The sequence below is a fragment of the Barbus barbus genome (genome assembly GCF_936440315.1).
Source record: "Barbus barbus genome assembly, chromosome: 11".
Lineage (NCBI taxonomy): Eukaryota > Metazoa > Chordata > Actinopteri > Cypriniformes > Cyprinidae > Barbus > Barbus barbus.
Window position 1 is genome coordinate 6,320,429 of NC_136739.1, and position 13,063 is coordinate 6,333,491.

The following is a 13,063-nucleotide window of genomic DNA, read 5'->3' on the forward strand; positions in this document are numbered from 1 at the left end:
TTTTGGTCCAAAACATTTTCACAGTTAACTTTGTCCTAAAAATATATATTTTGCAATTTTTATTTCACTCTCTCCTAAATATTTCTATTGGATATTTATACAACAATAACTACACGACATACATATGATGAATCCAATAAACACGATATAAGACTACTCTTACCATAAAATATAATTTTAGACAAACCAATCAATTCTAAATGAAGATTTTACACTGCATGAGTAGATATTTCTACATACCTCACAAATTAGTTCTGCTACCCTAACTAAAGAAAATTATTTTAAAACAATGAAAAATATTTGCAGCCCAGAATATATACATTTCTGGCCTGCTATCCAGTACAGCCACCAATACTCCCAGTGAGACAGATCAATCCTGTTATTCATTCAAAAATCTTAAATGGAATTAAAAACAATGCCAATGCCAAGTCAGTGTTCAAGATCCATTTGCACTTCTCGTTCTGTTCCTGAGCTAAAACAGCTTTAGAGAAACGAGGCATTCCAAACCCCAAAACTACAACCACCGATCAAGCTCTAATCGGCATCTCCACAGAAAACACGTTCTTTACCAACTCGAAGAACAATTGCGTCGAGTCCTCAGAGCAGCGCAACAGATCGCAGCGGTTCACACGCAGACAGAGTAATCCGACTGCCTTGGGTAATGAATCCCAGGCTGAGGCCTGATGCAATTTGGAGAGGCCGTAATAAACAGCGCTGCGTCCTTAAAGAGCTGTCTGCGCAGGGCTGGTTTATATTTACTGCCCTTATCTGAGTGGGCGGCCGCACAGGGAGCTTCCGATGGGCTTTAGCTCTTAATTTGCTTTAACCGGGCCGATTTGTGCTTACACTGGCAGAAGGCGGGCTGCCCATCCATCAGTGTCAGCGCTGCAGCGGAACATTATTTGAAATCATTTTTGAGGGCATAGATTTCAGGGCAAAATGCTTATCGCTGCAAACTAGGGAGAAGTCCTGAGTAATTAGAGTTAATTCACCTTGAGAACCTGATCTTCGCTGTAATCGTGACAACGGCTACACGCTGACTTAATAAATCCCAGAGCATTCAGCGCGTATCTGCGAGGGATTTCCTTTTTCATTTTAAATCATCTTTATGGCTATTGTAAAGATTAATGATGCTTTCTCTGTTGAACATATGAACGTTTAGAAATTAATCTAGCAAATTAGTGCAATTACTCAATTTTCCATAAACCCTCTCTACATTAAAAAGCACTTAATATAAAATTCAAATGACCTTTTTTTTTTTTGCTTCTTGTTTTGTTTTTTTTTTCTTTACCTTCCCTTTTCTTCTCCCTTGCTTCTAAGAAAAGAAAGCTTCACGGTTTACTGTTCCAACAGTAAAAAAGAACGAGGGGAAACAGGGTTTGGCAGCTATATGGAACAAATTACTGGATTACCTTTAGCAACTGCCAGCAAGTCATTTTAACACATAATAAAGTTTAAAGAACGGTTTGGTCCGAGTAACCCTTGAGACCAATACCTGTGCAGCTCGACAAATAAACATGGTTATTATCGGAAGTTGCGACCTTGTGGTTTTGACAACAAAAATAAAGTACCTTGACTTGTTCTGCACTGACATGAAAAACATACCTTTGGGTTTAGTGTTCTCATAGTTTGTTTTATAATGATCATAATATATGTTGTCTGTATTTTTAATATAAATGGTTGAAATACTTTTGTTTTTATTATGATTTTGAGAGAAATCTCTTATGCTTACCAAGGCTGTATTGATCAAATATTATTTAAATTTAAAAGACCTTTTCTACTGAAAAAATATTTTAAAATGTAATTTATTACTGTGATATAAAGCTGAATTTTCAGCATCATTACTCCAGTCTTCAGTGTCACATGATCCTTCAGAAATCATTCTGATATGCTAAAATATGTAAATGTGTTAATAATTCTAATATTTGACACTCATTTATTATCAATTATTACTATAAATGTTGAGGTTTTGTTGCTTAATATTTTGTGGAAACCGTGACACCTTTCTTTTCAGGTTTCTTTGCAGTGTCCAACACTGAAATAATTGGAAACACAAAATATATTTCAGCAAATCAGCATAATAAAATGATTTCTGAAGGATCATGTGACACCGAAGACTGGAGTAATGAAGCTGAAAATCAGCTTTTTATCACAGGAGTAAATTACATATTAGAATATATTCAAGTAGAAAACAGTTAATGTAATAATATTTCACAATTTTACTGTTTTTACTGTATTTTTGATTAAATAAATGCAGCCTTGGTGAGTAGAAGAGGCCATTTTACAAAACACTAAATAAATGTAATAATTTCAGACTGGTAAGAATTACATTTTCACCGCTATTTAAAACGGTATTTAAAATATCGTATTTTAAAATTAAAATGTAATCCTAACCGTATCAGTACCGTATCGCCCTAATTACTGTGAGTGTATATACAATTATTCTCAAGCCCCTAAATATTTTGTAAAATTATCCAAACAAAATCCCTTATTTTAATTATAATACTAGTTTTTGAAACTTAACTCAAAATAATAAATGCCCCCAAAATTGCACACAGCATTTTGGCTCCACAACAACCTCACAGCACAAAATCTCTGTTCACTTCTTTTCCTCTAAGAAATATGGATTAGGTCTGCAGCACTCACCCCATGGGATGGGGATGATATCCAACCCAGCTCCCCTTGGCTTGCTTTGGAGTCCAACAGGTTAACTGTAGAAAAGAGAGAAGGGTAGAGAAACAAATAAGCAGTTAGTCCTTTTTAGATCCGGTTTCACCCACTCTCAGTGTGCAGCGTCCCCATCAACAAAGTATTTACTCAGCTGCACTGCTTTATGCCACAATCCAATTAAACAAACAATGGAGTCAATGAACTCATCCTTCAAACGAGTATTTTTCAGTTAGCCACACAAGCTTTAACTGGCAGGAGAAAAAATACCCTCATTACCCCGTGCACGACGGGATCTTTAACGTCTGGCCCATCGCTGATCTTGTGTGTTTGAGAGTATTATTTCACTGATAGGCATCTTTAACGAGGTGAACAAATCACAAATGGTTTATTTTATCTGACAAGCACCATCTGAAAGGATTCAATATATTAAAGTGATGTGTTGATAAAGATTATAGCTAAAACATGATTGTTTTTTTAAAACATTTAACCCGCATTTAAGATGATGTTGTTACTGTGTAATTACAAATATAAATACTGAGTAACAAGATTAAGGTTAGGGTTTGGTTTAGGGTTAGTTACAAATTATTGCATTATTTACTGTTATATCTACAAACGTACATGTAACAGGTAACTACGTCTCCTCAAAACAAAGCAAAATGCTGTATTGGTATAACAGCTTTAGTTAATTCAATTACTAAACTTTTATTTCTTGATAAAATTTCCTTTTTCTCACAATACATATTGTTCCAAAACAAGTAATTTTTATTTCACTTCCTCACTTTCTAAATATTCATTATTGAATATTTATACAAAAATTACTACATGATATACATATGATGAATCCAATTAATGTGATGAAAGACTACGCATAACATATTACTTTAGTCGAAAAAAAAAAAAAAAAAAAAAAAAATATATATATATATATATAGTTATTTATTTGAAGATATATAATATTATTTTTTCACCACATTTCATATTTATAGGACACATTCTTTATTTCCTATTCATATTTTGCTTATTAATGTTTTTCTAATTTATGCAATATATATATTTGTTTTATTTAACTCGCACACTGTTTAATCTGTATCTGCCTTTGTATTCAATATTTATTTCTGTTTGTGTTGAAATTTTCATTTTTATTAAACACAATATCAAATCCTTGTCCAATCCAATCAACTAAAATTAAGTAAACATAAAAAACAAACAAAAACAACAAAGGGAAATGAAAACTAAAACAATGGAAGATGAGAGCAAGGAAATATTACTGCATTATTAAAAATGTCTGGCTGGCTGCATGGCGTGCTACAGCGGGGAAGGTCGTGACAAGCTCTTGACATCTCAGTGTCTCCTGCTCTCATAACAACGACTCCTGTTTGATTGAGCAAGGCTTCTACAGGCACAAAGAGAGAGAACAAAAGCCTCCGTCGGCGTACAGTAAACGCATAATCCCAGCTGACATGTGGGCCACTCAGCATGGCGTCTATGGCCCCTACTAATAGCTGTGTCACTCATTCTCCCTACAGCGACGGCCAGAAAACATCCAGCCAAACCACAAATGGGCATATGGAACATGGATGGCATAAACCTTTCTTTTCTTAAAGAGCCTAGAAACATATACTTTATTGCCAGTATTTATTTTCTTATCACAAAGCGTGACATGATGTCAAAGTCGGGGCCGATACACCTTCTAAACGTAAGAAATTTGTTCCTAGTACCAGACAGAAATTTGGACACACTTGCTCATTCTTCAATATTTATTATTATTGACTCATTTATTGTTTTGCAGATTTTAGAACAATAGTAAAGTTATTGAAATGTTAAAATAACAATTTTTAATAATAATAACAATAATAATAATAATAACAACAACAACAACACTGGGCAAATGCAACATTTTAGTGACCAATTTTTTTTTTAAATATCTCCTATTTCCTATTTTCATTGCTTACTTCTATGATTTTTTTTTGCTTTATTAATAATTATTATAATATTATATTATTATTATAAATCATTATTACTGAATCACTTATTAAATTTAAATAAATACAATTAAATACAATTAAATACAATTAAATACAATTAAATTAAATTAAATTAAATTAAATTAAATTAAATTAAATTAAATTAAATTAAATTAAATTAAATTAAATTAAATTAAATTAAATTAAATTTCCAAATAATAATCCAAAATTTGGACAAGGAAGCAGATTTTAATGCAATGCAATGTTGATGGGAACAATTTGAAGATTGAGCCAAAATAATCTGTTTAATATTAGTTTTATTTTCAATATTTAATTTTTGCACTTTTTTAACTTGCTTAGTTGTTATGAATAATTTTGTACAGAATATTATACAATGGGGCACTTTTACTTTTTACTATTCATTACATAAATAAAATAAAATAAAATAAAATAAAATTAAATTAAATTTAGGTTTGTAAAGGAAATACAAACCTTTATTTTTCTTTATTTAAATTAAACTTAATTTTTTTTCTTTCTTTTTTTCAGTAGATGAAAATATTTTAAGATCACGAGAAGTATAAATTCAGTCAGGTGCATCCATCATTTTGACTTCTAGTCTAAATATCAGTCTGTTACAGACCTCATTATCAAATTCCAGCAGAAAACGGCAGCACACCTGAGCGCTAGCCAAACAGCTGGCTGTTCTCATACTATAGATGATCCCTATTAACTATTATAAAGCTATCTGCTTATGTCAGATAATGGCAGCTCACATCCAGCTCCGTTGGTTCCAATTTAAATTTCTCAATGAGCCGAGCCCGCATCTCAAATTGAGCCGAGCAGGGAAATTTGAGACCATAAAATTAGAAAGCTACATGGGTGAGGCGTATTCTGCAGCTGTAAGAGAAGCAAATCACAGCCAACGTAATTCCCACCCTCTCCACCAAAAATGTAGCATCAAGCACAAAACAGAGAGCTAATTATGAACAGCTGATCTAACGGCCATCTCATCCAACCAACCACACCAGACCAAATAGTTAAATCAATACAGGAGCGAGACAATAATCTAGGATTCCAACCACAGGCCGCCAAGGGCTTTCTGTCTCTCTAATGTATCATCCCTGCACTACTAGCTATTGTTTTCCTTCCATCAGCACATGGCACATTGATCACACACATTAACAGTGGTGAAAAAGAGACAATGGTAATGTTTCATTCACAAACTATAACAGCTCAATGTGAAATGTAATGGTTACATGACTAATGATAAATTACTTATTTATCTGAAGCAACTTTCAGTATGAGGCAACTGTAATTTCGTTCACATTTTCCTTTACAACACACAAATTACTACAAATCTACGGTAAAATAAACATGTACAAGTTCCAACAGTAATAGTAACACACATATATTTATATAGGGATCATAATACTGAATTTAACAAAGACAAAAAAAATCGGTATTAAAACTGTCCCATTACCTTTACCTTTCAACCGTGAAATAAAAAGATCCACTTAAATTCAAACGTATTGTAATTTCACTTTCATATAGTATTATTAGTAACTGACATTAAATACTGTAAGTATAGAAATGCATTTAAATTTAAATGCATCATAATTTCACTTTTATATCGTATTATGAGTAACTGAAATTAAATACTGTAAGTATTTATATGCACTCAAATTCAAATGTGTTACAATTTCACTTTTATATCATATTATGGGTAACAGAATTTAAACGGATATCTATACTTACAGTATTTAATGTCAGTTACTCATAATACAATATAAAAGTGAAATTATGATGCCTATGAATTTAAATGCATATCTTTACTTATGGTATTTAATGACAAAGGCATCATAATTTCACTTTTATATTATATTATGGGTATTTGGAAATAGTATAGGTGCGTTGAAATGTCCTGTTGTGAAAATTAATTTAAGCAACATTTTAAGACACAAACAATAAATAAATAAATAATATAATATAATAGCAGCTTTTATTACATTGTATTTACAGACTACACTGAATATCACTGATACTTCTAAAAAATAATTAATCAATGCAGGACCATATAAAATTAACTAGTGAAAATAAAATAAATAATAAAATTAAATTAAATTATTTTTAATTAAAAATTATCTTAAAAGAAAAGTGGATGCTATGTGGAAACAACCCACATGCTGAATAAGTATCATCGCTCCAACAGCTTGTTTGTGAAAAAAATGTAGTGTGTTTCAAATCGCCCTTTTACAACTGCCTTGTCACATAATTCTTAAGATCTCACTGTGTTTCAGGCGAATAGCATACAGCACTCGCAGAAAATAGCCACTAACGTTACACATATCTGCGATCACGGCTGTCGATTATGATCTGAATGAGATTTGTATGGGTTTAAGAGAACCATATGGCCCGTAAATGGCACACTGCCTTCTCTCCTCACCGTCCTCTTCACCTCTCAGGTAGTTAATTAAATCTGTTATTGAATTAAAATGAAAGTCAGGTGTCCGAACACCTCAAAATCGCCGAGTCCTCAGAGAGCAGAGGAACTGATGCCTGGCTTTATTAAAATCTGACTGTATAAGACACATGACGGATTATTTTCAAAGGATTTTCGAGTGAGAACAAGAGGCCGCGATATGTGTGTCCAAAATATCCACTGCTGCTCCAATGATCCCTTTTCTCACCCGCACTAGATCCTCCCCTGCAGCTGGTCTACCTTCACCAAGGGTCGCCACGGAGCCCAAAACCAAGAGGTCAGTACTTGTAAGTCTTATGATTTATGGCTTCCTTCCAAGTCAAACCGCATTTTGGGTTTTAGATTGAAGAGCTGTCAGGATTTGGCGCTCTCAGTTTACTAATTCCCCAACTCAACAATCCGAAAAAACAAAAATAAACACATTCAAATGGAAAAACAATAGCAAATTGCAGGTCCTGCAGTTTGATCGAATCGTCCGCCCATAGTGGCACGATGGCAATGAAGTATTAACCTCTACGCCATGAATAATTCAGTTGAGTCTCAGGGTGTCTGCCTCTGCCCCCTCCAAATGCTTGCAGCTTTTCTGCCCACCATCTCCATCCAAAATCCACCCATCAGCACAACCACACATGTTACGGTTATATTGATGATACGGTATGCATTGGATACATTTGTGCATGTAAGCAAATTTCCAAACGTCTAAAACACATCAGCCGTCCCGTCTGGAAACTAGTGCACCGTGACATCACACCACACCATGTCGTGCTGCCATCATGTAGTCTAAGGGAGAGGAGCGCTGTGGCTTGCGTACTGCGCCATCTTGGCCACAAGTTAGAAAATGGAAACCTTAGGAACGTAGTTGTGTTGTATGATTCGTTTATGTCTGTATTTATGTTTTTGGCAGATGCTCTATTCTGGAGCTGATGCTGATGGGCTTTGGGAAGATTTCCTGAGATATTTCAGTGTTGTTTTAGTTGAAATCGGCGTGTAAGGATGTGGTCAACTGTTTGCTGTAATCCCACATGCTCGGAAAACTGTCTGTCGTGAGTAGCCTATACGGACGACAGGATAGGCGATATGCATTACACTAGACTGCTCCCAAAAGTTTACCCACCACAAACGTGACTCACATAGACCAAACTAAATGGCAGAGAAATTAATTTGCTTCTTTAAACAGAAGTATGTTTCACTAGGCAGTGTGCCCAGATCCAAAAAAAGAAGATATCAATTCCGTTTTATTTTTCCCTGCCATGTGTTGTTTATTAAAAAAATAAAATATAATGGCATTAAACCCACTGCTACTAATTAAGAAAATTGTCACTGTTTATTAAATAAACTTTAAACCAGTGAAGTTTAATTTGTATATTTTAAGTATGAGAAAAAATCCTATTTACAAGTAGCAGTCTCAACAGAACATAATTTGTATTTCAAAAATTTGAAAAATAATAAATTACCCAAGAGAGAGAGAGAGAGAGAGAGAGAGAGAGAAAAGATAAACAAGACTTTGTTGTGAGAAAAAAAAAAGAAAAAAGAAAGAAAAGTGAGATTTCATGATGTGTGCATCTACAGGACAGCAAAGTAGGCCTCAAGTTACTTTGTTGTTTTCAGACACAGCCTATAGGATAAATGCAGTAAAAATAGTCAAGAATATTTTTAGCCTATTACTGTGCTGCTTGGATATTCAGAAAATACATACTTAAATTACAAAGGTCAACTGGCCAGTCAATATTTATTAATTTATATTATTATTATTATTATTATAAGTAGGCCCTAGATGTTGTTTATAGATGTTGCAGGCTATAGTTAATTAGAGTTTTCAGTACTTGTTCCCAAAATTTCTAATCGTTTAAAAAAAGAAAAGAAAAATCCCGCCAGTTGTAGCTTTTAAAATGTAGTTCAATACTTAATTTTGCTCAATTAAATTAAACTGATATAGTAACGTGTTACATATATTTTATCCCCTATCTTTACACACACATTTGTACACACACACGGTGAACGACACGAATGAGGTCGCAATGAGGTGCGCGAAACACGGATTTGGTTATTCAAATTCTTACACGCAATAAAGACTTTACTTTAAAGTTTTGATTATTATTATTCCTATTTTACGACTTGATGTTAAGGTTTAAAGTGCACGGCCCATGTAGTAAATCGGCCCGTTTCAGCCCTGAAAAGTCATTGGTGTCAGATCAAGTTCCATGGGATTTGTTAACCAAGGAAAGTTATGAGATGAAATATTATTAAAATTAAATAAATAAACACAGAAATAAAGACGAGGAAGTTTCAATCTCCACTAGAGTTTATTTTCTGAAAAAGGGGGGCAATCTGTCGCTAATTCGCATGGATAGCCTAGGCTATATAGTTACATAGAGTCTAAAAGGATTTATGAGTCTCATTATTTTATTTTATTTTTTCTGAATTAATGCTCGTTGTTTACATGTATTATTCTAAGAAAGGGGGTTAATATGAACATGAAATGTATAGTTGAACTAAGCTACTTTTTAAATCAAATCATAATTCAATCGAGGCAGACAATGCGTCAATGCGTGCATTTCGGGAGGTGAGCCGAGATTACCTAGAGGTCATCAACTGGCTTTAGTTAGCTAATAAAAAATAAACCTAATATTTGTATTAATTCAGATCATGTTAGGATATTATAAACACCACAGCTGAGCTGATTAGTCGACTGAAGCTGTAAAAAAGCACTTTGCTCCAAATGATATCAATAGCTGCGGCTCTATACTGACACTCTCTGGTGAAAAACACGTCCCATTACATACTTTTTCAGCAAAAGGTAATTTACAGCCCATAAATCACAATAAGAGAGAAAAGCCGCTCTGTTCCTCAGAACAAACAGCTAAACGTCATGAAACATCAGAAAGATATAAACACATCTTATCTTTCTACAAAGATCATTCTACACTCTGATACAAAAATACCAATTGTTAACCAATAATAGCAAATTGACCTGAATATGTTTCATTTCGAACATAAATTCACACCACTAAACGAATCTTTCCATCTTCTGTATCGCTTCATAATCGTAGCTAACGAATGTCTCTTTCTCTTTTTTTCTCTAATTAGGCCAATTATAGTCAAGAGCTCCTGAAGTTTTGGAAATGCTAATAAACAGGTCTATATATCGAATATGTGACAATACTGACGGCAACTTCTATGGGCTATAATAGACAGAAAGTCTCACGTCTCTTTTGCCCCCCCGAGCGACTATAGAAAAATACTTTACAGCTCTGAACTGGTCAAACAATGCTAATCACTGTGAACGAAACAGTTAGGGATATTCATAAGATGCATAAATACTGGGTGAACACTCATATAAAGCAAATGTAAAAAGAAATAAAATACACCCATTATTTAGGCCTACATCTACAACTCGACCCCGCCGCTTTTTAAAGTGCCTCACAAAGGACGTTTAGATGTCAAAGTACAAATACAGTGTCCTAGAAATAACAACTAAATAAAAAAATAAATCAATAAATAATAGAGAGTGCGTCTGTACCTAACTTTGCTGGCTTTAAAGGTTGATATGCTTAGGATTTTAAGTTATTGATGCATCACTTTATTTGAAATTGCATCAGTTTGTAGGCCTGTCCTGTAGTTGTACAGATTGTCCAATAGCTCATATGTGATTGAAAATGTAAAATAAGATGTCAACACATGTGCAAATATATTTAAGTTAAGAACTAATCGTGTGATTGGCATTAGACAACTGAGATAACTGGAACAACGTCGGCATCAATAGACTCTAATGTATCCTATTATTTTGGAGTAATATTCATAAAATCAACCAGCTTATAACAGTAAATATAAACACTTCTATGTTTACGCTTTACGTTAATATCAACGTGTGCTTTAAGTTAAAATAAATTAAAAAATAAAGAAGAATATTGGTTATTTTAATATGTGACAGACACCCAATTGCAGCCTAAATATTTGCTTACCCAAAGGGCGCATTTGAAGCAAAGTGTATCCAATAAGTTGAAGTATTTCACGTATTACAACAAAAGCGCAGTGCAACTGAATAAACTGGGCGCACAAACTTACAGCACATGTAAATATGTCTTATAGCTAGACTCCATACAAGATAACCACACAATAATTTAAGCAATTTCTTAATTATGAAGAAATTAAAAATACATCAAATGCACAAAGAGCCTTTATAGCCTATTTTAACATTACGCGGTAGCCTAAGCTCAATTGATTTTCGGACTCGATTACGCGCTCAGTCGTTGCGCGGTCGTGCTTTCCCAACCGATCGATCGCTTCAAAACATGTTTTTATCACGCAGCTCAAGTAACCCTAACAAACAATAATAAACAGCACTAAAAGTTGAATTTGCAGCGGCATCTTTCTATATATTTCCCGCGCAAGCGATTCAATGCGTCTCACGCAGAACTGCGATATTATTGATTCGGTTCATTTGGAGCAGCAGCTCTGACATAAAGTGAACGAGCGAGCGTTTAATCAATATGATCGGATCCGCCGCGGCTTATTGGATGAGCTTCGGAGGTAAATAAGGTAACTATCCACTACGATGACATTTCCCCTGTCAAAGCCGAGCAGAATAAAAAACCCTGTCTGGTCCAGCGCAAGTCAGTTGGCAGTATTTTAAAGACAGAGTCTATCACACGCTACAGTAGAAGCAGAGATGAGGTAGAATATGTCTCGCACTCCAGACGTTATCTTACCTTCATTGGACGGATGAATAATGAATTCTGCGCTGGAAATAAACGTAAAGAGAAAAAGGAAAAGTATTAAGGGTTTGCAATCCATGATAGCAGTTGAAGGGGCAAATCAAGGTACATAACTCCATGAAGCATGCCACTCATGTGAGGGCTTCTGTTCCGACACAAGTTACCATTCTCGGCTCAGAGGCTGATGTCAAGTTTGACACCGGAGACGAGGAGGAGTCTCTCTCTCTCTCTCTCTCTCTCTCTCTCTCTCTCTCTCTCTCTCTCTCTCTCTCCCACTCTCTCTCTCAGTCCTCACCGGGAGCTTCCCTTTTTTCGCTGGGTCCTACACACCAGACAGCGCCGTTTATTAGACCGCCAGGTTCAACAGAGGTCATGTCATCTCTTGGAAATTGAAGGAAGGACAAAAACACATGATGAGGCAGCTCATCAAATTCCATACTATATGTCACATAGCGGATTTATGTACTTCCTTTGCCTAAAAAAAAAAATACAAGCTCTACACATGTCACATCAAGAAAGCCTGAGCTACAGCTGGAAGAATAAACACATGGTTTTGTTTAGGCAAATAAATGTTACGGTTAAACTTACACTGTCCAGCATATAAGAACTAAGTAATACTAATAACATACAGTAAACTGAAGCTATTTTGGTGAGCTAGTTGCAAACACACTTTGTGTTATGCAGTAAAAAACAAACAAACTTCACACTAAAATTGACATTATAAAAACAAAAAAGTGTTATAAAAAAGAAAAAGAAAGAAGGAAAGAAGGAGAACAACATCGAGCATAGATTTGACCAGCTATAAGATAAATGGATGGGCACAAATATGCTTTTATACCACAACGATGAAACCATTATTAATTAACTTGACAATAATGCAAAATATTCCCAATGTTCACTCTGTTATTTGTAGAATTCCTGGAATCTTTTATTTTCTCATTTAATTCATAAAACTGCACTGTCATCAGAAAGAGCAAGTAGCTCTCAGACATTGACTGCATTAATATTCATTTTTCTGTACGTAGGCTGCATGCTTTCATATTAGGCCTTTAAAACCAGTCTAAGCAGCTGTTGGGTGGAGAGCCGGCCTGTAGGGGCTGATCTAGCCTGGGACAGACAACATTCATAAACCGACTGGAACAACTTTCAAGAGACACTTAGAAAGGAAGTAAACATCACTTAAGCTTCAATAAAAAACACTCACAGGAGATGAATAAAGTGGATTGGAGGGATTT

General features: G+C 34.5%; 1 protein-coding gene across 1 annotated transcript in view; it reads right to left on the reverse strand.

Moving 5' to 3' along the window:
• Positions 1-12,029, reverse strand: part of LOC306877180 (ephrin type-A receptor 3-like) — a 127,364-nt gene extending 115,335 nt beyond the window's left edge. Inside the window, exons 1-2 of the mRNA XM_079428757.1 lie at positions 11,823-12,029; positions 2,647-2,711 (exon numbers count right to left, since the gene is read on the reverse strand). Coding sequence (XP_079284883.1) covers positions 2,647-2,711; positions 11,823-11,907 — 150 coding nt within the window. The 5' untranslated portion in view covers positions 11,908-12,029. The remainder of the gene's footprint in view (positions 1-2,646; positions 2,712-11,822) is intronic.
• Between the last annotated feature and the right edge of the window lie 1,034 nt (positions 12,030-13,063).